At 44.6% G+C, this 27,276-nt stretch overlaps 9 protein-coding genes across 9 annotated transcripts; 3 read left to right on the top strand and 6 right to left on the bottom strand.

The window, feature by feature from the left end:
- Positions 1-371: 371 nt before the first annotated feature.
- SERLADRAFT_380925 (uncharacterized protein) lies at positions 372-721 on the bottom strand (the record flags this gene model as incomplete). Its single annotated transcript, XM_007314938.1, has 1 exon — positions 372-721. A coding segment is annotated over one exon (182 nt), but the record flags the coding sequence as incomplete, so codon positions are not given.
- A 4,965-nt stretch (positions 722-5,686) lies between these two features.
- SERLADRAFT_406204 (uncharacterized protein) lies at positions 5,687-7,080 on the bottom strand (the record flags this gene model as incomplete). The annotated part of the gene is made up of 4 exons (XM_007314937.1): positions 5,687-5,817; positions 5,880-5,926; positions 6,014-6,210; positions 6,325-7,080. The coding sequence occupies 4 exons, from the start codon at positions 7,078-7,080 to the stop codon at positions 5,687-5,689; spliced, it is 1,131 nt and encodes a 376-aa protein (XP_007314999.1).
- Positions 7,081-9,329: 2,249 nt separating this feature from the next.
- Positions 9,330-9,731, bottom strand: SERLADRAFT_434689 (uncharacterized protein; the record flags this gene model as incomplete). Its single annotated transcript, XM_007314936.1, has 1 exon — positions 9,330-9,731. The coding sequence occupies one exon, from the start codon at positions 9,729-9,731 to the stop codon at positions 9,330-9,332; it is 402 nt and encodes a 133-aa protein (XP_007314998.1).
- A 2,861-nt stretch (positions 9,732-12,592) lies between these two features.
- SERLADRAFT_434688 (uncharacterized protein) lies at positions 12,593-12,933 on the bottom strand (the record flags this gene model as incomplete). Its single annotated transcript, XM_007314935.1, has 2 exons — positions 12,593-12,860; positions 12,917-12,933. 2 exons carry the CDS (start codon positions 12,931-12,933, stop codon positions 12,593-12,595), a joined length of 285 nt encoding a protein of 94 aa, XP_007314997.1.
- Positions 12,934-16,115: 3,182 nt separating this feature from the next.
- Positions 16,116-17,672, bottom strand: SERLADRAFT_380922 (uncharacterized protein; the record flags this gene model as incomplete). The annotated part of the gene is made up of 7 exons (XM_007314934.1): positions 16,116-16,442; positions 16,511-16,635; positions 16,686-16,871; positions 16,925-17,048; positions 17,104-17,337; positions 17,395-17,526; positions 17,583-17,672. The coding sequence occupies 7 exons, from the start codon at positions 17,616-17,618 to the stop codon at positions 16,347-16,349; spliced, it is 933 nt and encodes a 310-aa protein (XP_007314996.1).
- Positions 17,673-17,958: 286 nt separating this feature from the next.
- Positions 17,959-19,550, bottom strand: SERLADRAFT_459602 (uncharacterized protein; the record flags this gene model as incomplete). Its single annotated transcript, XM_007314933.1, has 8 exons — positions 17,959-18,037; positions 18,091-18,327; positions 18,388-18,479; positions 18,534-18,651; positions 18,707-18,786; positions 18,835-18,908; positions 18,962-19,029; positions 19,083-19,550. 8 exons carry the CDS (start codon positions 19,317-19,319, stop codon positions 18,014-18,016), a joined length of 930 nt encoding a protein of 309 aa, XP_007314995.1.
- Positions 19,551-19,643: 93 nt separating this feature from the next.
- SERLADRAFT_446202 (uncharacterized protein) lies at positions 19,644-23,473 on the top strand (the record flags this gene model as incomplete). The annotated part of the gene is made up of 13 exons (XM_007314932.1): positions 19,644-19,927; positions 19,983-20,042; positions 20,095-20,368; positions 20,415-20,847; positions 20,906-21,004; positions 21,061-21,165; positions 21,216-21,458; positions 21,515-21,835; positions 21,890-22,072; positions 22,127-22,683; positions 22,739-22,872; positions 22,927-23,087; positions 23,148-23,473. The coding sequence occupies 13 exons, from the start codon at positions 19,708-19,710 to the stop codon at positions 23,385-23,387; spliced, it is 3,030 nt and encodes a 1,009-aa protein (XP_007314994.1).
- Positions 23,474-23,576: 103 nt separating this feature from the next.
- SERLADRAFT_380914 (uncharacterized protein) lies at positions 23,577-24,429 on the top strand (the record flags this gene model as incomplete). Its single annotated transcript, XM_007314931.1, has 2 exons — positions 23,577-24,092; positions 24,151-24,429. The coding sequence occupies one exon, from the start codon at positions 23,592-23,594 to the stop codon at positions 24,066-24,068; it is 477 nt and encodes a 158-aa protein (XP_007314993.1).
- Positions 24,430-24,594: 165 nt separating this feature from the next.
- On the top strand, positions 24,595-27,132 carry SERLADRAFT_459596 (uncharacterized protein; the record flags this gene model as incomplete). Its single annotated transcript, XM_007314930.1, has 16 exons — positions 24,595-24,629; positions 24,690-25,138; positions 25,202-25,211; positions 25,262-25,281; positions 25,353-25,385; positions 25,436-25,532; positions 25,599-25,627; positions 25,693-25,723; positions 25,781-25,962; positions 26,022-26,076; positions 26,128-26,226; positions 26,278-26,388; positions 26,452-26,492; positions 26,558-26,582; positions 26,634-26,895; positions 26,953-27,132. 14 exons carry the CDS (start codon positions 25,025-25,027, stop codon positions 26,783-26,785), a joined length of 999 nt encoding a protein of 332 aa, XP_007314992.1.
- Positions 27,133-27,276: the final 144 nt, after the last annotated feature.

The raw sequence follows: 27,276 nt of genomic DNA, 5'->3' as shown, positions 1-27,276 counted from the left end.
GGAAATGTTGTGTTGCCGAACAAAGGTTTCGTCAATGATAGAATCTGTGCATCCTGAATCTATCAAAACTAGTATGACATGCGTCTGGTGATCGTCGATAGTGGATAATTGACATTGTAGCGAGAGTTTGCGTTGATGAGATGGGGGGAGGGATGCGAAGTCTTTGATGACATTCAATTGCTCTACGATATACTCTTCATCGTGTTGCTTGAGTAAATTGATTGTATCCGTCGTGATGTGTGGGTAACACTGGGGTGAGGCCCAGTTCCGAACCAATGCTTTGGCTCTTTCTTCTTTCTGGTCTTTAATTCGTCGAGCCAACCATTCCGCTGAATGTGGCTTAGCGTATTTCTCGGCACGTGGGTTTTGGGAAACATGTTTCGATTTATCAGTTACAAATACATTTTCCGAACCGTGCTTACTGGTCAGAGAGTCCGTGCTTACTCCTGACCTTCGAGAAAATCCTTCGTCTTTGTCTCCTCCTGGGTTGTGGTTGCTTCTCTAGCTGCAACTTTCTTCAGAGGGCAGTTCCTTGCGATATGACCTGGCTGGCCACATCCGTAACATAATCTAAACCGACTCTGTCGGTCTGTATCCATGGGTACGCCTTGTCCGGGGAATATACCTCTCTGAGGTTGATCCTCGAACCTTCTTGCATACTGATTCGTCTGGGGTCTCGCCATCTGCTGTGGCTGCGGCTGTTGCACATGCTGGTGCGTATACGTCTGTTGTCTATAGATAGGTCGCGACGGCTGCGTGACTTCTCTCTTTCGTCTTTCGTCTAACTGAAACTCTTCTCTTCGTGCCTCCCATGCGTAGGCTTGCGTTTTCCACTCAGCAAACGTTTTTGGTAGGTCTCTCTGGATGATGACGAAATCGCAGATTCGAGAGTGAAGATTCTTTTTGAGAATACGATTGATCACGTCGAAGTGAGTGGTAGCGTCATATCCGGCCTTGTCCATGAGCGTTGTGAAATGGCTAAAGAATTCGTCGCAATGCTTATTCTCCTGCTTGTATGTCTCGATCTCGTTTACTGCCTGCGATCTTTCGTTTGGATTCCCGAATACTTGGGCTAGGTCGGTTAGGACGGTCGAGAGAGTCGGCCATACGGGGGTAGTTGCGTCGAGAGCTTTGGTAAGCACATTTTCTTTCCAAGCTTTTACTGTCGACGTTCCTTGGTCGCTGATTTTGGATAGGAGGTAAATGAGCTTCGTCTTCTCGTCTGGAAAGTAGGAGGCGTAGGTGGTTAAGTACAACTGTAGTGCTTGGCGCCATGCTATGAATCGTTCCTTCTCTCCTTTGAATTCGAAGGGTTCTGCTGCGAGAGTTACTTTGCCGTGTAACTGTGTGGGGTTAGACATGGATGAGGGTTTTGGAGGAATTGGAGGTGGAGGTGGGCGTGTAGGTGGTAGCGGTAGGGTTTGTCTGGGCGGAGTCTCCGGTTCTATGGACGGTCTCGGGTTTCGATATTCGGAAAACACTTTGAAGGATTTTGAAACGAGGTTTATTTAGTTTGAATCGTAATCAAACTCGTCACTCCAATCGTTAGAAGTAAATCCAAAAATATTTTCTTCTTCTTCCAAATCTCTTTCTACCTGTGAGCTAGTGGTAGAATTACTGTCCAAATTCGAGGTTGCTTCGTCTGGTGAGGGGGTTCTTTCTATAAGAACGTTTCCTTGGATCAACGAGGAGACGGGAGGAATATAAGAGAAGTTTCCGTGGGTCAGATGGTACCCTGGTTTGTACTGCGAGTAGACTCTGTTGTTTCCTCGAATAAGCACTCCCCAGAACTCGGTGTTGATCTCGGTAACGATGAAGCGATCTGTGGGGTGGCGGATGACTAAATCAAAAACTTCTTTCCCGTAGTTTTGGTATTCTCTGAACAATCGACAGACGTTCCTGATCTGTCTTTGTTCTCTTTCCCAATTCCTTCCTTCGAGGATCTCGTGTCCAATCTTAAACACTAGTCTGCGAAATTGCGATATGCAGGCTACTATCCTTCGTATTGCGTCGCGGCAGAAAGGGGTGACAACTAATACGTGGACTCCTGTCTTAAGATAATCTCGTGGGTTGAAGGCGTCGTTCTGTTCGGGAGTGAGGGGGACGTCGAAGAAGAATGGTATTTCCCGATAGAACTTGATGAGATCGGTTTCGTAAATTCCAATTCTTGTAAAAAGAAGTTCAAGAGGGGTAGGATTAAATGACGCTGTAACGTATACGTCAATTTTGGATGGTTCGAGATAGGGCGTAAGGAATTCTAGGTAGGGTGCGGAGTAGGGTCGTCGGTGGATGATGATTCCACAGGGAAGTAGGTAGTGGATCTCTCTCCCGTCCTGTTCTGGTGAGAACGCAAGTTGGGGAGTTTCAACGTAGTTCGGAAGGTGATAGATGCGTGGGGAGATTCCGTCGGATAGTATGAGAAGAGCTGTTTTATGTTCTGCCGCTTGTCGTCTGAGGGCTCGTCTTTCTTCACTGTCGTTCCGACGAGGGGGTTCTAAAATTCTCTGTTCGTAGACTTCGATCGATAGGTGCTCTAGGTGTATCGAATTGAACCTGAACAATTCTCTGGACGCTTGATCGGATTCCCAAAAGCAGGTTTGAGCAGCTGCTGATGCGTACTCGAGTAAGCGCGACGTATTGACGGAGTTGGGAGATTTCGAATGCTAAATCGTCGACGGCTAGAACTAGTCCTTCTAGTTCAGAGATGGGGGAAGAGGCGGCTGATGAGTCTTCGTAGTACTCAGTTTCTGTGTCGCTGTGGGCAGACTGGGGGTTCGTGGCAGCGTCGACAGGTACTGCAACGTGGAGGTCTCGGTTGTTGAGGGCGTGGTGGAATTCCTCGAGTGAACGTCGTTCTTCGTCCGTTACTAGGCTCTCTCTGATGTTCGACAGTTTGACGATTGTAGAAGTGATCAAAGACGACAGCTAGAGTGAGGACTTGAGCAAGAACAAGTAAGAGTATTACTTTGAGGTGGGTAGGAATGTTGGAGAGGACAACTAGCTAGCTTAGCTAGAAGGCAAGTAGATGTTTTGGATGGGTAGGAGGACGGTGAATGACAACACGTCCGAGGGATGAAGGAAGAGGTGGGTTAGGGCTATAATGGGTTCAAGCGAGATGGTGCGCTGTGAACGGATCGTAGAGTGAGCTTTCTATTTTGTGAGGCAACGATAAACTATAACAAAAACTAAACCTATCTCCTTCTGCACTTGCAGGGAGTAAGGGTCCAATGAGCTTTGAGGTCGACAGACGCTAGAAATATAGCGAGTAGAGGACTTTGAGAGGTAAGCTTCAAAGGTTCTTGTTGAGGAGTAAAGCGGGTAAATTCAGTAATAGAAAGCTAAGGAGCTATACATGAATAGGCACGTCTTTATATAGAGAACTGTCCGTTCCTCAGACCGAAAGGAGAATATACGAAAAGTGGTCTGAGGAATTAATCAACCAATAGGAAAAAGGGAGAGTAACTATCGTACGACTTCTGACTTGATTAATCAGCAGGTGAGAGACTTGTACTAATAATAGAAGATTGTTACGCGTGGTCAGGAACCGTATCCTCATGATGAGGTACGATTCTAGATAAGGCGTTTATTAGTATTACCAGGCTTTACTGGGGCTTGGAGCTGGTTGGCGAGATGCCTACTACCAGTCCCTACCCAGTGTGCTGGCTAGCTGGGAGCGATGCCCAGTCTCTGATCTGTGATATAAAGTGGTAGCGATGGTTAAGAAAGCCTGTGAGGGCTATGAGAAGTAAGATGGCAAAGGATACCTCTAGCCCTAGAGCCAGAGGTGTAACGGGAAAAGCGTTCGAGAACCAAGACATAACAAAGATAAGAAAATAGTAAAACGGTCCTTACAAAACCTCTGCTGCATCACGGACCACATTATGGAGCTGCAGACATTCTGGAAGCAATCAAACACCTAAAAACAAGAGTCCATTATATGTTCCAAATTGCACACTTTCCAAATACTCAAACAGCCCATGAGCTGCGACGCAATATTCAGGAACTAATAGAAGAAATACCCGATAATGTGATATCCAACTCACATTATTATCAGCATACAGCTCACAAAAAATATAGATCGAGCTCGATGATCCAAACCACGTAGTGCACAGGGACGAGGATGAGCCTGAACAAACTCAGGATACAAGATTCACAACCGCATTCAGAAAATCGTAAATACCGACATACCCAAAAATCCTCTGAATATTGAAGAAGTTTTCAATATGATGTTCAAAACCGATCAACGATAATGTGTCAGTAATTGTACTCAAGTAAACAACAAAACTGACCTCATCTACTAGACAAAAATATTCAAATATTATTGAGGTGGTTCTACAGCCTTCAAAGACATGTGCAACAATTCTAAAAGGATAGTGTTACGATCTCTATTGGACATTAAAGGACTACTCATTTCTTTTTACTCATTGGTTATACCATCGGACCGATGACTCATTTCCTTCACGTATACTTCCGTTCCTCTCGCATTCGCAGTACCTATTATAGTACTTAGTCCTCAACGGACGGACCTGCCCTAGATAGGACCTAACTCCTATCACCAATTCCTTTCCATTATAAATACCATGTAACAGCAGTAGTATTCTCCAATACAATTCTACGCAGTTTACGCTTACAAAGCTAGACTCCTAAGATCAGACTTCTACTCAGAAGAAGACCAACTCCCATTGGAAAACCTCCACTCAGAACCACATTCTCGATTCGGATAAGTCTCTTTACAAACCTCAACGAACCCTCAGACTTTGTTAAGCACTTCGTGCGTAACAGATAGATGATATCATTGATATTGATGACCAAATTACACAGAGATTTCAGGTTAGTGATTCATATTCTGATATGTAGCGAGTTACTTACAGTGTACCAGAGGATTGAACTTGATGAGAAACGTGCTGGAGGAAACTCATTAACCACTCATATACTTGCTCAGGTCGAATCATTAAAATTCATATATGATTGGAACAACAAGGGATCAAGACCAGGGGAAAAAAATGGAAGACTCAGACGTATATCGCAATGTTTCAACTCCTTGGACCTTATAGCGAAGCTTTCCAACGCCTTGATGAACACGAGAAAGCTGAAAAAATGGGCAATCTTCAAGTGAAATTCAAAAAGTGGAAACCTTCACGCAAGGAACAGATAACTTTGAGAAATAATTTCTACAAGCTATATAACGAGGTATGATTTATTCAGATAATGCAAACATAAAATGAATTAAATGACTAACCATAGTTTGGTCCCATTGTCTTGTTGGACCCTACATGGGATGTATCACAACGTCGCACATCCAGTTGTAACAAAGTAACAAGTATGCTTAGGGACAAAGTATCAAAATTTCAAGATACCCTACATTTATCAGATGAAAGACAAAAAACAAGCCTTGAGGCGATGATGGAAATTATATGGGAATTAAGTGGGACATCAGTATTCTATACTGTGGAACAATTCATTAACCAATACCCCACAAAAGTGGCGTAGACAAATATTAGAAATACAGAGATGCAATATGAAAATTCTATAGTGCGTAATTTTATAGTACATAATTGAAATGAAGCGTCCCTACAATTGCACGATGAATGATCCCAGGCAGTGATAATTGCGATGAAACATTCCAGACTTCCTAGAATTGCAGAAGCCCTAAAGCAAAGCAAGAAATAATGCGGAAGCGACTTCATTATTCTCCATAACATCCCTGGTAGCAGGATTGAATTTCAGTGATTTCTTCCACTGCGTAGAACTCTGTAAGATCACAGGTTACCCATACAGTATGATGTGGCCACCAAGAGGCAGCTTGCTGAGATGTACCTAGAAAAATAAAATGTGTCAGTACAACTCATTCAATGAACAACAAGAAAAATAAAACGTACTTTTCTCAATATAATACATCCCATAAATAAGATCTAACTCCACTTCACTGAGTTTGTCATCACAATATCATATCAACTGATTGTTGTGAACAAGTAATCCATGGTGTGGAGCCTCATCAGATATGCCAGTTAACACGTGAGCGAGGTTGTCCCATCCAAAGCTCTCCACTGCCAATCTCCAAACAATCCCCCCTTTGAGCAGCGCAGCTCTGGCACGCGGTTGCGACATGAGAGTGTCCCTCTTTTGCTGGTACACTACATAGTCCGTATAATCAGCTTGGTAGCCAGTGGGTCTCCATCCAAGGCTGTACTGATCAAGTTGATCGACTGACTTGAGAGGCGGTTGATCGGATCAATAAAATGTATGAAAGGGGATTCCCCTGCTGAGAAGCTCAAATGCTATGGCCATGATATCCGGGCCCCAAGATCAACGAAGACACATTACAGTTGTTGCTGCTTCCTCAATGGTGAGTGTACAAGGCAACCCATCATCATACACACCATCAAATACATGGTAGGTTTTGTCTGAAAATTGTTGGGGAACAATGTGAAATTCATGACTCATCCGCAACCGCAAGTCTCCACCGACCGCCAGATCCCATATATGATGCAAAATCCGATGATGCTGAACAGGGGGAAGGATAGCAAGACTTGCAATGAGGTCCATGATGATGTCACGATGAGCAGGCGATACTTGATCAGAATGTGTATTTGTCTGAACAACGACTTTGGACACATTTTTCCAATTGTTCTTGGACTTCCAATGAGCAAATTGTGATGATGGCTCATAAGAGCCATAGCTGCCATTCAAGTGTAGTCCAAAGTGACACTGCATGACAACGAGAGTGGAATCAAATTGTGCAATGGTTGTATTCACAATCACATCCTCTGAATGTCCTTTTAGGCATTCAACAAAGTTGACAGGTTCAGTGGGATTATGTTGAGACATTCCATTAGCTATTATGTATCTCGACATATCCACATCTTCTTCCATGTCCTCTCCAAAATTGTCCTCCATATCATCTCCATCAGGTTGTGCTTGAGGATTAAATTTCTTACAGAGATGCCACTTGTTGTGAAAGCCATCAAAGCGGCGCGTCTTGTTGGAATAATCACTCCAGACAAATTCCGCCTCTCCTTTTGACGAACAAATTTTCTTGATCTGGATGTCCAACTGCTCCTGCCATTCATATATCACCATTGTACTCTTCTTCCCAGGTGGATGATGGGAAGCTGCATTTTGTTCGAGATCCAAGCATTTTTGTCTCTGAGCTGGACTCTTGTTTGCTACTCTAACCTCATTCTCTCGTTTACGACGCTCGAAGAACAATTTCCATGTTTCATCTGATTTGATGGCAAAGTGTGATAGGACTAGGGACTCTAATTTTCCACGCTTCAAGCGTGCATCCACTACTCATTCGACTTCAAACTCTTCTTCACCTTCCTGGGTGACTACAACCGGTCCGGGCCGGTCTACGCGCTGTCCCGGCAGCAGCCCCTTGTAGGGTTTCACACGGCTAATATTGACCGTGGGTACTACCCTCATTTGTTTTGGGAGTTCCAGCTCCACTGTGTTGGGTTTGACTTCCTTAATCCGGTAAGTCCCAATCCACTTTTTGGTCAGTTTTCTAGACTGCTGATCTTTCAATTTTAAGTGGTCGGTATCTAACCAGACCAGGTCGCCGACCTTGTAGTCAGGGGCCTTAGAGCGTCTATGCTCTGCCCTGTCTTTCATCTGCTCTGCAGTTTTAAATAGCGCCTTGCACGTTTCATCTAAGACAGACTTCATGTCTTTTACCATGTTCTCAGCAGCCTCATTCTTGCTTTTGCCAGGTTCTACACCCATTCTGGGGAGGTACAATCTCGTAACCTCAAATGGTGCCTTTCCTGTAGCTAACGACTGTTTAATATTATAAGAGAACTGGGCTATCTTTAGCCACTTGGCCCAATCTGTCTGTCTATCATTGATAAATATACGGAGGTATTGCTTCAATTCCTGACTGAGCCTCTCCGTTTGTCCATCGGTCTGCAGATGGAACACCGTTGTTGATAATTTAGGTTTGATGCCCAGCATCCGGCATAACTCTTTCATAAATTCACTAGCAAATTGTGGTCCCCTATCGGAGATAACCGTTTCCGGCAATCCATGGATAGACCATACAAAATCTTTAAATAAGTCTGCCATACCAGCGGCGGTAATAGTTTTGTTGGTGAGAATGAACACTACTTCTTTGGAGAAGCGATCCACTACTACCATTACTGAATTATACCCATTTGATTTGGGTAGATCTGTTGTAAAGTCAACCAATATATCCTGCCAAGGACCAGCTGGTATTGGATTTGGCATAAGTTTACCGGCCAGCGGTTGATGCAAATTCTTTGCCATGGCACATCTCAGACAGGATTTCACATTTTCCTGTACATCTTTGACCATGCCAGGCCACATGTAATTTCTGGAGATCAACTCCATTGTTCGTTGCCATCCAGGGTGCCCAGCCACTGGAGTGTCGTGATGTCTATCTATTGCCTTGATCCTTGCAGATTCAGGCACATAGATTTTGTCTTTAAAGTGGAAGAGCCCGTCTTCCCATACATAGTTTTAATCTCTTCCTCAGGCTTTACCTCGTCATCATTATCATCAATCTTTTCTAAAGATCTGAGCTCATAAATGTGACCAGTGTTTATCTTTTCAAGACGCTCAGTTTGACGGACGCAACTCGGTTTACCCAAGTTTTCACACTCCTGAGGACAATGTGACAATGTGGCAACCCCTGTCTGCCAGTTGATCTCAGGATTGTGTTTAAATAGCCAGGTCCAGCCTAAGATTAAATTAATCTTCCCTAGTTGGGTAGTTTCGGCGGTGACTCGTTCTCTGTGTCCTTGGTACCCGACAACAAAGAAACATTTGTGTGTGATACAGCCACCTGCATTGAGCGTACCATCAACGTTATAGACAGGAATAGATACATCTAATTTTACAAGGGGGAGTCCAATTTGCTTCGCCCAGACCTGATCTATGAAGATTCTGTTAGTGCCTGAATCAAGCAGTGCACTGGTTGGGTGTGCTATGCCCCGCGCAAGGTTTTCCACACCAACATCTAAACAGATCTCCTCTTGAAATAAATATGTGCGCATCAACACACACCTTGGGATTTCTGTAGGAAGTGGCTCCAAAGAAGAAGAAACATGTTTTTCTACTTTAAGATTTTCTATGTTTTTATTTTTATTTTTACCAGAACCAAGCAGCTATATCATCAGGAGGATCCAAGACAAATCCACAGTCACAGCTTCATATACAAGTACATACTTCAGATAACAAATTTAGAAATTTATTTACAAATTGGGAAGCCACCCCCATCTTTCTTTTATTGCTCATGCAACACCCCAGAGCAGGGGCCACCTTGTTGTGATTTACTTCATTGTTTATGGGAGTGAAGGCACCCAAGTGACCTAAGCTCCGAACTCTTTTCCCTGAGTCTTCATTTCAGCGACCTGCTGGTCATAAAAGAAGGCCCGGATTTCGTCGTATGAACGTCCGGCCAGAGTATTGAGCCGATTGTCCGGCATTTCAGCTTCTAATTGGCGCGCCTGGCGCCCTTGGTTATTTTTTTGTTGAGCGGCCCGTGCTCCGTTTGTACAATTTTGGGCCATGTGCCCCTCCTCGCCACAGTTGTAGCAGGTGAATCTGCGCGTCTGTCTGCCTTGGACCACACCAATATCCATTGGGGCTCCCTGCCCTGGTTGCAACCCAAATGGTTGGAACCCATGAGAGTGATTGTATTTTTGGTTTGATGACCCAGGGCTCCTCTGGGAATAGTTGTTTTTGGTGGTGGTCCCACCACCTTGATGCATTTTGTAGAGCTTATTAAGAACAAAGCTTGAAGGAAGTGTCTAGCCACTTGCTGAGAGCAATCAGGGACTGGAACTAGAGTCCAATGTGAGTAACTTTATTATTAGAGAGTATGACAGGTATATAGTACCTAGAGTCCAATGTGAGTAACTAGAGAATAGGAAGCATTGGACTCTGCAGTACTGTCCGAAGTTTTGTAAACAAAGTTAAACAAAGCAGCCACAAAGGCAAAATAATAGAGAACACAATCAATAGTGAATGATAGAAGAATAGATAGAGAAAGGAATGAAAATATATAGGTAGCACAAAGGTGCAGAATCACCAAAACTAACATTCTGCACATAACACACAATAATTAATGTCAATGTTAATGTGAATGTTCATTCCATGGACGTCTACAGAATGATTGGTCCAGTTGTTGTCCTCGCAAGTGGTTGCACCGCAGTTTTCCTAACAACAATGAGGCAAAACCCCAGTAGCCGTAGCCCGTGGAGTATAAAGAGGGGAAATATGATTATTCACATGCTGTAGGAAGCTCTGATGAGTTGGCCAGGCTTGATCCAAATGCTTGCATGTGGCCCAATGACATTTCTGGTCCGTATTGCGAAATTCATCCTCTGCCTCCTTTTGAGCCTCCGCCTTTTTCTCGATGCCGATGCAATGATGAATATGATCGCCAAAATGGTTGTGAGACGGAAGGTCTATTGAACATATGGGCACTGAAATTGCTCAGTAGCAGATCCGTAGGGATAGCACATTGGTTACAATTTTTCTGGCAATGACAGTAATGTTGAAACATTGCTAACCAAGTTTTGATTAACATCAAGCGTGTGACCTTGGTTGTAGAGCACTTTGACCATTGCTTCAATTGTATCAACCTTCTTCAACCGAGCTATTGTTGTCATGCACTCAGAAAGCGGTGCTTGAGCCTCTCCTCTGAGCTGCCTCCCAGAGGCATTTTCAAAGTATTCTTGCCTCAGTTGTTGAAGGCGAGTGCAAGATGCTCTTTCTGTGATATTCTTATATTCAGCGTGTAGTTCTTTTGCTTTACCTTGTAGCTCGCTGTCGATGATGAGAACTGTTGTTAGAAAACCACACACAAAACAAACTAACACATAATCCTCCCAGATTCCACGGAACTTGTTTATGGGCTTTGCCTCCTAGAACAGTGGAGTGGTCTGGTTGTTCGTGGGGTGGTACGTATAAAGATCCTTCAAAGTAAAACCCAGAGGTGTATGAGTGTGGGTTTTGAGGAGGAGGGATAGTTGAATTTATAGGAAGATAGGTGCTTTGTGGCGAGTATAGACGAGCACTACCTTGCTAATGGTAGCACAAGGTAGGTTTGAGAACGACGAGGATGACGAGGTGACGAGGTTCCCAGTGATAGCAGGCTCCTGACGCACAAACTGTAGTGCTCAGAAGGACTCTAATCGAAAGGGATGACAATGACTTCAAAAGTGGGAAGTGACAATGACAGCAGTTGACAGTGGTAGAAGTGGGAAGTGTTGTGACCACACTGGATCACAAGTAGCAGAGTAGTGAACTTGAGAGTAGAGAAGAAGTCTGGATTGGATTTCTTGTTCTTTTTTTTACAAGGTAAAATACAGGGGTTTATATAGTAAAAGAGAAGTAGGCTATGCACAGTATAGCTGTGCAAAAAGAATGAGAAAGAATATGAAGGAAGGAATGTACGCTGACGAATCCTGCGTAGGTAGTACAGGATAAGATTGTCAAAAAAAGAAAAGAAAGGGATAGAACAATAAATGCTGTGAGTAATATCACAGGTTTGTACAGCCATAAAGTAAAGTCCAATAGCAAAAGGAGAGCAGGAAAATCATGATGTCATGGGAAGATGCAGTAAAAAAAGGGCAAGGCAAAACACTATCAGTATCAACACAGTTCCTTTATTGTCAGTCAGGCATTCTAAAAAAATATGTGTCCATAAAAATGATTCAAAAATCAAAAATAATCGCACTGTAAATGAATGTTCTGCTGAAAAAAAAGAAACTGGAGCCACCGGTCCACCACCTAGTCCAAATCCGACAGTTCTATGGCCTTACCAATGGACTGGTTGTGTTGGACCACCTGATCAAACGAGGGAGGGAGAGGAGTAGTTCCAATTTGGAACAAGTGAGTCCCAGGCAGCGTGTGGTAGGTGTAGCTGTAGCGAAGACGATGGACAAATGATAAGTGTACCCAAGTGAATGGGACAGCGATGAACATGGGCGACGCAAGGGGATGAACCTTCTCCAGCTCAAAAATTACCCACCCACGCTCCAACCAGGCAAGACGAGCGACCGATGTTTTGATAGTATATGATGGCAGATCGACGTCATGAAGATGGACCTGTTGCCCTATTTGGACCGGCCGCCAGGGCTTTGCTGATATCAGCAGTGGCACGTGGTAGTCAACGGATCGGCGACGGAAGCGGATAGGAAGTGGTGACATCAGAAATGGTGGGGGAGCAAAGAAGATGAGGAGGAGGAGGGTGGAGGTGACGAGGAGGTGAACTAAAATGGGGACCCAGAAACGACCGTCGGGTGAGAATAAAAAGGAGAGGAAGGGGCCCATGGTGGGGCTAGGCAAAGGAAGGGGAGTAAGGGAAACGACAAAAGCGAGGGCGCAATGCAATGTGTAGCCAGTGGCGACGCGAAAATTTGCCAAAATGCCGAAACGCGGAAAGTACCGGATGGAAAAGCAAAGGTGAGCGTGACTGGATTGCCTAATAGAGGTGGTGCTGATCAGCCACAAGTTCAAAAAGGGCAATATTAATTACTATTCCACGTGGCACTGTGCCTGTGTGGCGCAAAGGCGAGTCTTTTTGAATATTTGCTTCGTTATTGACACCTGTCCATGCTACCAATCAACTTTGGTGCATGACATCGCCCCGCGCTACAACATTTTCTTTGCTATCTTTCAATTTTGCTAACTGATTTATAGCCTGTTTGCGCTCTTCTTCGACCTCCAGAAGAACAGGATCTTGCCTAAGGCGCTCCCTTTCTGCTAATGGGAGAGTGATTGGAGCATTGACATTGTGGCCGAATGAGATATCATTGCTGATGGCATGACCCGTTCTTTGCTGCCGTCCCTGGAATATGGCCTGAGTGTCAACATCTGCTCTGGTATGCAGACTGTAGTAAACATGCAATGAGTTTATAACGCAATATTCATCATCATTGATTCATACCTGAAATTGATGGCCATCTGGTGTGTGATTCAGGAGCAGCTGTAGGTCTAATTCAGACACTTCTTTGCTCAAGCAGTTGGAAGCGCCCTGTCGAAAATCATAAGGCCTGATGTGATCTAAACATGATTATCAGTCAAGCGTATCCAAGCAATGACAATGGATGATATGCATACTTTGAAATCCAGCCTTGTGGCGTAGGTTTTCATTGTGTTTAGGGATGCAAACTCTCCTATCTTCGGTTTGATACACAAGGCAATAAATCTTATGAATGATTTCGCCTGCCCGGAGGATGGAAGGGTTGATCCCAGTTGTACTTTGGGTGGTAAATTGAGCTCGTAATATTCTACAAACTCCGACCAGTAACGCTGGATACGCTCATGGGCTTTGATGGTGGGTGCGGCAAGGTGTCGGAAGTGTACCGTGTTTTCAAAGGTTGGTTTGAAATGCCTGCTGAATTGCGGGATTCTGCAAGCGTTGAGCGAGAATTTTGTCTCTCGTTAATCTGACTTTTCTTGTTATACCGGACATTGTATATTGACAGAGGCGGGATTGGATGAGGAGGAGGGGAAGGAGGTGACAGGGTTGAAGGTGGATGGATGGGACTGGGTTAAAAGTGGGTGGACATAATGACAAATGATGTATTTCGACTGAGAGAGTATGTTGAGCCGTGACGTCGAACCGTTGAAGGTACTGTCGACTCGGTACACTGAACTACTCCAAATATGGTAACCAGCATAGAGGTGTCCTCAATCACTTAGGAACCAAGTATGAGAGGCCTTTGTCGACACAACACGTAGATATATCACTCAAATGAGTGCGAGTGATTGGCCGAAGACTTGGGTACTTGTACAAAGCAACTTTGTGTTTAAGGCAGGATATATGAATTTGTGATCAACCAGATTCCAGCCAGCAGTACTATCGTTGGACACCGGATGCAACCGGTAAGAGATATGCACTTGGGCCTCCAGAGGCTCAACGATCACTGTACAGGTAGCTAGAAAATTGTTAGATGTAGAATATAGTATAGAGAATATAATTGTGAAAGAATTTAGTGAATAGCTTATCTGTAGCAACAACGACAGACCTGACACTATGCTCTTGAACTCCAGAAGTGTGAATTTTGAGGGAAAGATTGCCAGATTTGACCAGATCTCGTGCTGGGAATATTGCAATATCTTTCTAGAAAACGTCAATAGGTAGGCCCCTACAATGCCAGATACTTACTGAGCTGATTGGGGCCTCAAAGCGTCTGGAGAAACGAAAACAATGATGGAGTCGTGACTAGGCGACCGAAACAGGCAATCACACACCAAGATAATCAATCAAGGACCGCCAGCTCCGCTGTGGTACGTACCGCACATACCACCAGCGTCAGGACTTGGTGTGACCTGGCAGAATTTGACTTGTAAGCTCCGCCTGATTTGGTCTGTGAGTGCCGCTGTGACCCAGTGTGACCAGAAATTGCATAACCATTCCAAAACATGTGTCGTCTTTTCGGTTTTGTTCTGCTGCTCCAATGCTTCAAGTTCTTGCTTATTTTTCTACATAGGCAGCTAGAAAACTAAAAATGATATCTACTGGTCAAGTTCTGACAGTCTAAAGCTCAACGACTGGTGAGTTATTCTCCCCAGACCAATTGCACCTATTGTCCAACGATAGTATGTACTGCTGACCAGACAGTTCCAGCCAGCAGTATGTACCGCTGGCCAGATGACTCATAGAGTGAAGGAAAGGAAAGGAAAACAAAAAGATGGTCACGCGGAGGTATCCCAATATGGACCTGACTTCCCACAATTTAAACCCCGCGTAAAAAAAGTCGACGTGACGTTTTTCTCACGTCACGCTCTCAGGCGTGAGAAGTCGCTACTCAATCGGTGAGGTATGCGTGCGAACCTGTTACTTCATATGTCATTTTCTTGGTGTTGTGATTATTGCGTTTCGAGCTTTCCGCAGAGGCGGCAATGTTAGCCGTTACACCATATCCGACATGTTTCGATCGTCGTCGTTGCGCATGATTGTTTATAACTGGTGGTGTAGGAGTGATAGTGGCGTTGGTGAAATGACATTTTTACTATGAACCGGACGACTGGACTGTGCTCGAGTTCTTCGTGAGGATGGTGAAATGCATGCACTTATATGGTTAATTCTTGAAGCAAGTGCTGAACAGAGACGTCAAGCTAAACGAGAGAATGAATAGCCCTTGACAGGGAAAGAAAAAGGTGAAGTAGTACCGTACGGATAGTATCCCTTCCTGTAGGTCCATATGGCGTTGAATGTGTGTGTGCTTGGTCTGGTTTTCATCGTTGGATTCCGGAAAGAACAGTAGAAATGTACCTCTCTCCCAAGTATAATGACATATTCCAAAACTAGACATCCGGTTTGTTGGTCGAGTACATGATAAATCTAACAGGTGCAACAGCAACTCCAGCACTTACCAAAATAGACAAGGATGACCTTGTCTGCCAGTAAATATTCTAAGAGGGGAGTCTAAACGTTAACAAAATAAGAGTGTAATTCACGCTAGTAAAAACCCACCTGTCTTATTGATAAGGCGCTGGTTTTGGCGTAAATGTATATTCAGGGTAGGAGGACATATCTCTGTCGTATACGGGGAAGTTTAGTTTATCCCGCGAGTGGGGACCTCATAAAGTGGTTCAGGTAAATCCCCCACACGGTTTCCAGTATTTGTTGGCCTAGTCCAGTATTCAGTATTCGGGAAGCGTTTCAGAATAGGTTGTTGATGTTGAGACAGACACCCCACGGCAGAAAAAAGTACCACTGACTGAATATGACTTGAGCTTCATCAGCGTGCCTGATACACCCGCGGATGTCATTCAATGCGAATATATCAGTCAGTACATGAGATATGTTAGCTTTTGAGACAGACGTACATTGATAACCAATATGTCGTTTGAAGCTGATGATGCCAACCACAACCGCAACATCTTTGATTGTTTCACGCGTTCGAGCCGGAATATTCGTTGACAAAACATGATGTGAGAGATCGGAGAGGACTTCATGTTTCAAGCTTGGTAGAACTCACCGATACTATAAATATACAATGGTATTACCTGGGTTAGAGCGGGTGTGGTCAGCTGCAAATACTAATCGGAGAAAGTTTCTAGATGCCGGAAAACATGGCCCCTAGGAGGGGCCCTACTCCCGAACGCCCAACATTCGCCATCATGATTTTGTTCTCAAGCCAAAGCTGTACTTGATATTAAAGAAAGTTACCAAGAAGGTTCGACCTTCGAGAAAATGTATGTACAATTGCCATAGAAATATTACGTGGTTTTGAGTATAAGTAACATTATGATTCCAAGTTGAGAAATCGATCATGATGAACGCACGAAAGACAAGGGTGAGGATCGAGAGCAAGGCGGTATTCAATTAGGGCTTCCCAGCTGCTGAATATATGATGCAAGGTAAATCAAAAAAATCCACGACCTTCGAGATATGTTTGGTGTTCCTTTCGATGAGCAAGTATCTGCTTGTCGACAGATCGTCGCCATAATGGAACGCCGATCTGCAAGTAATTAGGATAAATTAGCGAGCTCGGGGACACTGCTTTGAATCATAGTATGAAAAACTTACGAGAGCAATGAAATCTAGAGCAACGTCTAGGAGTGAGTTACTACGAGGAGCAGAACCACGTGTGGATGCCCTGAATAGGCGCGTTATCAAATCACCAGCGATATGTACGTCGCCATTCTCCACACCTGCAAGACGTCAGCATAAATGTAGTAAAAAGACAATGAATGAACCTTGCCGGAAAGAAGTGCAGAAGCTGCCTGCTCAGCTGTCAGTCCTTCGTCAGTGGATTCGATGTGACGAGTGATGGCAGGCTTTGTTTTGTTTTCTTCCTCGAACCCAGGAGTGTACATGGTAGGCGGGAAGAAGCAGTGGACATCGATGCCATACAGGAGGAGTTCTGACCTCAGCGAATCTGCAAGGCCTATACGTGCAGTCTGAGTATTCGCATCAATCAATGGTCATCGAGAGGCTCACCTCGTAATGCGTGCTTTGCGGGGGAGTATGATGTATAACCAACAAGGGACATGTATCCCAAAGTTGAAGAGACAAATATTATTTTACCCTTCTTTCCTTCTCGTGCCATCTGTTTTGCAGCGGCCTGCTCAAGAAGATGAGTCACCTTTCAATGCAGATAATGGAATGCGTTGCCTTACAAATGCAGTCCAAGCCTGAACCCAGTAGCCATTGACCATTCCTCGGGTTAAATCTTGCTCCTCCATCTCAAGGAAGAACATCGGCTTTGAGCCACCTGCACACGTAAATACAGCGTCTGGGGCATTTCCGCCATGAGCTTCACTAGCCGCGTGAAGTGCTGCGGAGGAGTCCTCTGCGTTGTCAAGTGAAAACGAGTATGCCTTGAATAGTTGACTGGGTGATTGACGAACGGCCTATATGGAACAGATTGAGCTGGGAAATTTTATGATGAGTCTGTATGGTTGGTCTACCTCTAGTTGTATCAACGCCTTGTCGAGATTAATCTGGTTACGAGCGACGATTGAGACGTGAGCGCCTTTCTTGGCTACAAGGATTGCCAGAGCAAGACCGAGCCCTTGACTTCCACCAGTTATGTAGATGTGCTAGAAGTGATGGGAAAGTAAGCAGGGAGCTGTTTATGACCAACAAACATACTTACCAGGTTTCTACAATCCCACTTCTTTGAAAAAAACATTATGAATGCTGATGCTATTACTACACAACTTGAACATAGCACGGCTAAATACATCTTCCCAACTCCCATAAATGAGAAGGGCTTTTCTGCAGTCGTCTTCGACAAGGTGTTCTCACGCCTCACGTAACTAACATATCTATCAGTATACTTATAATCAACCCATTTGGTCGAAAAACCCTCGAATAGCTAGCTATATTCACCCAAAGACCAGTTGCATTTCTGGTCGATTTTCATCCAGTCGAGGAGGTGCAGTGCTACTCATTACCTTTGAATTTGGGTGCACCATCAGGTGACTATCACCTACATTTAGTCTCAGTAGCTAGAACTCGAAGCCGAAGGTATGCTGGACAATATATATATTGTCATAAACAGGCAAGCGTGAATTAACAACAAAACTATACAAAATATGGCATGGCCCCCTGTTTCAAAGGCATACGTTAGTACTGTTAACCTGTACATATATATTTCGTACCATTTTCCTAGTCTGCATCCCTTTATCCCGCTCATTTTCTTCTGCTGCTCCGTACACAGTAAAATCTCTGCTTCCGTGGTCGCCAATAGTCAATATCGATGCCATGTTTCCGCATCGATAGCAATAATTGGGAGCAGACCAAACCGTCACCAATTGTTCGTCAAACATATACTTATATCCCTCTTGTACAAGCTGGTGAGCTCGTGCAATCAGCTGCAGGGAGTTCACATGGTTGAACTACGAAATATAATATATATTCTCATTGATCAGTTGCAAGTAGATGACGCAACGACGTACTTCGCGAGTGACACTTCCGCCAAATAGCCAACCTGCGCCTCGGGGACTGACGGCCCAGTTATCTATATCATCTGGATCTGACCACATGAGATCTGCAGAAAGGTGTCAACCAGGGCATTACGGAGAAATGCACCAAATAAACAAACCACAGAAAGCGCCTTCATGGGGTATTTCTTGCGCTCGCGACAGAACTCGTATTTGATCCAAAGTTCTTATGTCTGGCGATAACCCACCATGCACACATAAAGTCTCTCCATCTATTATCTTCAGCCATGATACTAAGATAGTGGCTATTAAAAAAAGAAAATCCAAGACTTACTGCAGCAAGATTCAAATAATCAAAAACGTTACAACATGCTTTCCACACGGCTGCACTCCCATATTTTTGTTGACATTCGTCTGGAGCTATTCAACAATATGAAATAGATCATCGGGCATTGGACTCACCGTAAAAGCCGTAAACTTGAGTTATTTGTCTGCTTTCATGGTTTCCGCGCAATAATGTGACTTTATCAGGGTATCTACAAAATTCCGCTTTGGTTTACTGGGCATATATGCGAGTAGATGCACGCACCTTGCCTTCAATACAAGGAGTAAAGATACAGTTTCTAGACTGTAGTGGCCTCGATCGACAAAGTCACCCTATCCGAGGGTTAAGCATCCTAGGCCGTTCAGCTGCAAGCACACATACGTGCCATAAATATGTAACTCGTTTCTGGCACCTTCCCACCTTTTCTCAGAAGCTCCAGCAAGTCCCAGAATTGACCGTGGATATCACCGCAGATAGTGACCGGGCTTGATACAGGTTGGATATTGGATTCCTCCATCAGAATACAGCGCACGCGATCACACAGAACTTTCATATCAGCCTCTGGGAGGTGCTGGCAGCTCATCAGCTGCTCTATCCATTTGTCGGGATTGTATGTAGGCATTGAAGCGTGAGTCCAATGATAGGAAGCTTCGGATTAGTGAGGTGCCAGAGTATTGATCAGCTTGACGACCCTTGGGATATTGAGCCTAATCGCAGTGCAGGTAGAACGATGCTTTCAGACGACACGAATATAACAGAACGTAATGATAAGATGAGGATAGACCCTTGGAACCGGAAAGAAAAAAGCAGTAGCGGTTTCGCAACCTGAATGATTGTAGGATAGAACAAGCGTGGGAACCTTGTCGATACCGCGGGCGACGGCGATAGCCTCTTCGAATTCGTGGCCACAGTATAGGCGAACGTCCTTTTCATTCCACCGTCCCACCTCTACGGCGTTTCCATTGCCAGCCTGAAGCACCGCGTCGAATTACACGCCAAGTTTCCTGCAAATGCGCCTTTTGCGCCAATTTCTTGTTACCTCGTTATGTGCTACTCTGTCCTGGGCATTGCATGAATCCGATGTTGGCGTCGTAGACTGGCATAAGAAGCTAATCGGTGTACCATTGTACCACTCTCTTCAAACGGCACCGGTATTCTACCAAGATATCGTTTATACCGCTACAGGCAACAACGTCTTAGCCGCGCTCAATGCTACAGACGGTTCTATTGGTATGGGTTTGATTGTCGAGAGCTAAACTCGGTGTTGACTTTGATTTCCTGGTAGTTTGGAGAAGTATATTCGAACCGGAGGATCCTATCAGCGCTTTCGGTGTTCATTCTAATAGTGTGTTATATTCTCGGTCATGTTTTAGTTTTAATCCAAACGTCTAGTATAGCCATAGTCTCACTCTCTGGTCCCGGAGGAGCTACTCTACGTGAATTCGATTTGTTTAAAGGCCATCTCTTGCTTGAGAAGCGGCTACATGACCCATTGCTTGGCCACCTTTGGGAGCCTAGTAACCTGGGCACATCAATAATATCTACCGGTGCTAGCTCGTCTTCGGATTCAAGCTCGTCGACAATTCTCGCACTAACGAACGGTGACACCTTGACTTCCATAAATAGCAGCACGGGGGAGACACATTGGGAATGGACTTCTCCTGACAAAGGGTTAGTTGCGTCCTATGGTTATATGCGCAAGCTAATATTTCAGTAGAACTTTAATTATATACTCCAAAGCGATTACCACCCCGACTACAGCCTATGTTATTGGTTTCGCAAAATCAGCCTCGTCGTTTACTCTTCATGTCACGAGCTTGTCGATGCTCGACGGCGAAGTCATCGCATCCGTCAACATTCCTGCCAATTTCAAAAACGGCTTAACTGACTACATAGCTATCACCTCTGGCTCGGACACAATTTCTTCCATCGCTTGGCTGGACCAAGGATCTATCAAAGCAGCTTCCTTAAAACCTAACCTTAAGGGTCAGGTATTTGCAATCAAAGGAATGCAGTACAAGAGGATTATGGACGTTGGACTCTCCCATGATGGGCAGTTTATTGCCATAAAAGAGGATGGTGCTGCTCAAGTACTACTTCTTGATCCACAGACGTCTTCCTTGAAAGTTATATGGGAATTTACTGATTCAGTATGTTCAAACATTTACTTTCATTCGTAGCGGACGAGTTTATATATCTTTCATTTAGGCCCCATCCAAGCTTTACTCCGACTCTCATTACGTTGGCGGCCTCAATAAAGACGGTGAACCTCGTATAGCACGAGTGTATTGGTCTAATGTCCACAATGTATATTTTCGTTTTTTTTTTCTTTCTCTCAGTAAATCTTACTAATATCAATTCAGAGAGTTGTATATCAAGTGTTTTCTGCTCAGCTTGCTGAAGGGAAGGGATCTGTCTCTGGGTTTACTTTCCCATTCGAGACAAGTGTCCATGGCATTGTCGCTCATGTAAGAGTGCATAAAGTTATGAAGTGGCAACTACTGATGCATTCCCTTAGGTGGCTTTTGACGTTGCCGGCTCAGACGAGTCGACAGGGACCCGGTTCCTTCTGACCAGCTCAACAGGTTCTGTCCAACTTTGGCAGCAGGACTTATTATCATGGGCTCGTGAGGAATCGCTAGCGACTATCAAAGTTGCAGAAATCGTGGAAATGCCCCAAGAAAAAATGACTGAAGAACATGTCAGGTTGGAAGAGGAAGGTTTCTTTGAACGTGTTACGAGACAGTTCTCGGATGCTAAAGTACCGCGACAGCTTATTACATCAGAGATTTGCATACTGATACAATCATTCCTCAGAATCTTCCGCAATACGCAGTGAACTTTGCCAGAAGATTTGCTACCGGATCTCACGCACCCATTTCTATCTCGCAAGATGAAGAGTCCGTTTCTCGGGATGCATTCGGTTTTCGTCAAGTCATCGTCGCAGCCACCTCACATGGCAAGATCTTTGGTATCGATTCTAGTAATGGAGAAATATTGTGGAGTCGCGTACTTGGACTTGGTTGGGCTGCAGAAGTCGGCGGCACGGTGATCCCTGTCAAGTTATATGTGACGCGTACTGTCAGCGATGGCGATGCACCGCAAGTTACTCTGGTTACGCAACGTCGAGCAGACAATGTTAGTCCTGCCCACTTTTAACTCTTCAGATTCATTTACCTTTTACTTCACTAGACACTTGTCGACACTGTCATATTCCATCTTGATGTGTTAACAGGAGACGATGTCAGAGCAGAGTCAAAATCACCTTCTGGTGCGATTCTTGAAGGCTTTGATATAATTTCTGGTCCTTTGATAGAAGCATTCATGTTACCTACGCAGAACAAGACGATCATGCTACTGGACGAGTTCTTGCAGGTGGGTTTGACTTACACTTAACAATCATGGGCCATTCTGATGGTGCTACCATAGGTTCGCATTTACCCTGACACCCCGGAAGCCGAAGCAGAGTTTCAAGCTCTTGCCCCCTCCTTGCATTTCAGCCTCCGCACGGGAGGACCAGGACAGCGAAAAATTATGGGACATCAAACAATTTATAGCCCTGATCTATCTATGTACTATATGGCATACCCGACCTGGACTATTCCATTTCCCCCTGAAGAGGATGTCAAAGCGATTATACCCTCATCCCCTGGTCTCCTTGCTTCGTTTGGTCACGTTCTGGGCAACCGCACCACCTTGTACAAATACCTGAACCCACATCTGACGGCCGTCTTGACTTCCTCACTATCGAATTCCCCCCCTACTTGTTCCATCTACTTGCTAGACGGTGTTAGCGGCAGTATCGTGTATCACTCTTCCATCCCTGCTGCATCAGGAGTTTGTGATGTGAAGGCAACCCTGGCCGAGAATTGGCTCGTTTATCATTATTTCGACGATGAGCTTGCAGGATCTGGACAAAGTAAGGGGCATCGCATTGTCTCAGTCGAGTTGTATGAAGGCAATGACATCGATGAAAAAATCAAGAGGTATGGATACATCTGATATATAGGAGATGAGTGTACTGATATTTCTTATCGCCAGCTCCGACATTACTTCTTATTCGAACAAATCTGCCGAAGTAACTGCTTATGAGCGGTCGTTTGTCTTGCCCTATGGCCTCGCAGCTCTTACTACCACGACAACAAAATTCGGAATTACCACCAAAGATCTTATTGGTACGGTGTTTTATGTCTGCCAATCTTACCCATTCCTGACATTATGTCTTTCAGTGGCTAGTCGCAAAAACAACATCCAGTCTATACCTCGCCGCCTCTTGAATCCCCGAAGGCCAAGAAATAAACCCACAAACGAGGAAATGGAAGAGATGCTTGTTCAATACGACCCTCTTCTTCCAGATGATGCAAGGCTCATCGTATCTCACAACTATGAGGTCAGTTTTATAAACCATGTCATGAATGCATAAGACTTAGGCTGATGAACTGACTTCCAGGTTGCTAATGTCAACCGTATTGTGACTGCACCTTCCCTCTTGGAGTCCACGTCGCTGGTGTTCGTACACGGGCTGGACCTTTTCTTCACGAGGACTGCCCCATCAAATACGTTTGACGTATTGAGTGAAAATTTCAACAAAGTTCAGCTCGTTCTCACTATTGTGGGCTTGGCCACTGCAATTATTGTTACAAGGCCAATGATGCGTCGGAAGCGTCTAAGGGAACGATGGTATAGATAGCTTGTACTGTACCTTGAAGTATAGAAGAGAACCTGAAGGGTTGTAGACATTTGAAAATCCTTGCATACTACAAATCATTTCTACTTTGCGTGTGTTGTAAGTCTGTTGCATACTATTTTTTGTGACGGCGTGACTTCGGCATTTTCCTTCTGAACTTTTCATTTGACAAGGAGAACGAACGCGAAAATCATATCCAGTTGCGCCATGTCCTTTGTATCCATTCCAAAAATCGGTGCGAAAATATCATTTACCAGTCTGACACCCTGCATATTTTCGCGGAGTGTCTCCTCCTCTCCATACGGTCGCACACATGTTTACACCCGTCGTCCGAACAAGCTGCCCAACCCATTAGTTCCTCACTTCCCTCAGCGTGTCTACCGTGCTGATGGCTCGTCATTCACACACTGGACGACATCCCCGCGCTCACGCATTCGCCTTACACGTGATACGACGAACAATCCACTCTACCATGCGACGGCACGTCTAGCAGCGCAGGGTTTAGGCGGAATCGAGGAAGAGGAGGAAGAGGGTACCGGACGTATGGGACGGTTCAGAAGGCGTTTCGGGAGGGAGGTTAATGTGGGTGATTGGGCAGAGCTGCACGACGAAGCATCGACTGGGCAAACTTTGGAAACAATGAGCGCATCAGACAACGCCAAACGGAAACCAGCGAAAAAGTAAGGGGTGCGATGGGACTATTATTTGGTACGGAATCATTTACATCTGAATTGTCACGACATTGAGTAATACTACATCGTTTCAGGCTTTATATCAGTTTCCTCGTAGCTCAATTCTTGCTTTGCGTAATCATCGTTTCTCTCGTTCTCTCGCTCCCTTGGCATTTCCTGCGCACCCATTATTGACATCGGACCATTAGGGAAGACGTCTATGGTACATGCGCAATCTGAGCATTTCCGACGCGAACGGTAGGATGTTAAGGAGCTTTTGAGCTCTTGCCAGCACAAATCCCTAGTGGCATTGGAAGCTGTAGTGCCCCTTTCTTCGAAGACGCACGCTGAGTGGCCAAGTCTTACATGGTCACAATATTTATAAAGCCAGATATCAGTGAGACCCAATCAGGAAATCTTAGAGAGTCGTATCGACATTGCATTTATCGGGTATTGTGTGTCGGTTATAGGTATACGCCGACCGCTGATACCTGAACACTGCCTAACTGTCTAAGTTAGGATAGTACTATCCGGTGCTTCGAACATGCTATCAGTTGGTGCACGTAATGATAGGGTGAGTCGCAAGTCATATAGGTTTGAATCTCCAAAATTTCATTTGCCCACATTATGCCAGCGGTGTGAGTGTAGTCGGTAATCACTGATGTGACAAGGATGGAGAGATGTTTTCTTGATGCTCACTGTAGATGTGGACACTTGACTTATTTATGGTCGACATTGCAACTTGTGGTGCCGTAAGGCCCCTGTGCCGTCCTTCTCCATCATTTCTCATCCGCTAAGATTGACAAATACTTGGCGACATCTACTCTTGTCGCCAGCGACACTGCATGTATACACGATGGCCTACAACAGCGGAATACCACTGGCGTAAACGTAAACAGAACGGCAAGTGGGTAAGCAGTGTCGTGAGTGGCGTGCAGAGCGCTACTAGTCTTGGAAACCTTCAAATACATGCCATTAGACACCTCGTGTTTTTCCTCTCACTTCTACTTCAACTGTGCTCATTCTCCAGGTCCAGTGGTGATGTTGGACTCTGTTTCAGTCTCACAATTGCAGATGGTCAATGTGAGTGAATTTGATACTGCACTCTTAGATCATTCTGGGTTATTCATTATAATTTCTTGACAGTATGTGGAAGGTACGCCAGATGCATTCATTGCTTAATCATTTTGTCTAATCCTTCTCAAGTCTCCGCAACAGCCCTATTTGTATTCCATTTTTGCTTTCTTGCGCTTTTATTCAGTTTATTGACCCATTATGTTTTCTTATTGTAAAACAGATTTTCGAATACTTTCTCACCTTGGATGATGAGGTGATTCCTGCAGCCTCTTTTAATGCACCACAATTGACTTTTCCGGATAGATCAAATTTATCTGGGGAGCGCAGTGGGGAATTGCGAAGTCACTGTTCGTGCTGGCACGCTACATTCCTTTCCTGTCACTTCCACTCGCGATGTACTGTATGTGAAGGGCCCTTTAGTTACAAGTGGAAGATGCATAACTGACGACTTGTTCTGTCTTCATAGATTTCCTTGGTACGCATGTCGATCCCGATGTCAGTCAATTGCAGCCTATTCCTCTTGTAAATTCTTGACCATTCTGACGTGATATACATGTTAGGCTTGCAACCCGATTGTGGAGACAGTTACAAGTGAGATTGCTCCGTTTACACGGATATTAGACGAAATACTGAATTGAATCTACTTAGCTCTCTATGTTCTTGGCATTGTGTTCTCTGAATGTGAGAAGCGTTCGTCTGTCCTTCCTCCTCTCCCTCAAATCGTTGAATGTTACTCCGTAATGCATTTATCAGGTATATTTTCGTTACGTGTGTATGCCATCTGGAATCGAAGTAAATACATTGGCATACTCTTGATTGCCATCATTACTGTGAGGATCTATCTATTATCATGTTATGCCGCATCTGTTGATCGTGCCAATGCTGATAGGGGGGCATTGTATCTCTTGCTGTTATCCTTAGTCTATTTTTTCCCACTGCACATTGTACGTTTTTCTCCACTTGTCATTTTTACTAAGCTCACTGGAATGATGAAGTCGTTACACCCCCTCTACCAACAATCAGTGGCTGCTACAAAGTAACCGGTAGCAAGGTTATATTAGGTGCATTCGTAGTCATCATGGTGTCTGAAGCAGGTAAATCCTATCATTCTATAGAAGGTTGGCCGTGCTTATATTCTGCATTAGTGATATTGTTCCTCACGGCATATCGCGCACATCGACACATTGGGCCCATACAAAGTCCCCTGTTCATAAATCTCGTGCGCAGTGGCGTTTTCTACTGTTTAGTAATGTTCTGTACGTTCAGGTTTCCTATCCCATTCCCTTGAACTGAAAACGATGTCCTTTGAACTCGAACAGTGTTTTCGTTGTCGAATGTTCTTGTAATATTCATTCTTCCTGTAAGTCCCTTGGATTCTCAAACCTGTCAAGTGTCTGATTCAGTATGATTTACGCTTGTTCACAGTTGCAATATTCTCAGCTACTTGAAACGTAGGTGCTAAACGAACTCCTCGTCACGTCTCGCTGAATACTTGGCCAAAGGTTTCAAGCTGTCCTTCACGCGGTACTTGCCACACGCATGCAACTTCACCTAAGAAAGGTCGATAATATGTACCTCATGAGAACTTCCGTAACGGTGCCCCTATCATCGATATGCTATGTCACACGAGATTTGCCTGCAACGCCAATGTAATTCACTATCCGAATCTGTTGATGATCCGGTCCACGTTGGGATTGGTATTCCATAATAGCGATATCCTGTCGACTGCTTTGGAGTAATGTGTATGATCGTTGATATTATATGTACGTCCCAAGTTTTACCGTCAGGTTAATGGCGTTCTGATTAGGCGTTAAGCTCAGGCTTTTTTTGCACTCGTATTTTGGCTACTGCTGGTGCTCTGGCAGCTATACCATGGGGTTGGGTTGTACATATGGTACTTTTGAGGATAGAGTTGAGCTTAGTATATTTAATAGCTGTAGTGTGGTCATACAGGACTAATGATGTATTCGTTGTTTAATGAATTTCTGAGTCTTTGACGTATGACATACTAAGTTTGGATAGTTTGACGCCAACGCTTCCTCCCCGAGTCGCCGTCTTCCGAGCTATTCGGAGCATTTTCAAGTTATTCCAAGATTCTTCCACTTTCACACCCATGCGCATATACACAGACTAGAGCAGCCTGT

The sequence above is a fragment of the Serpula lacrymans genome (genome assembly GCF_000218685.1).
Source record: "Serpula lacrymans var. lacrymans S7.9 unplaced genomic scaffold SERLAscaffold_3, whole genome shotgun sequence".
Taxonomy (NCBI): domain Eukaryota; kingdom Fungi; phylum Basidiomycota; class Agaricomycetes; order Boletales; family Serpulaceae; genus Serpula; species Serpula lacrymans.
This window is presented reverse-complemented; position numbering and strand designations above follow the sequence as displayed.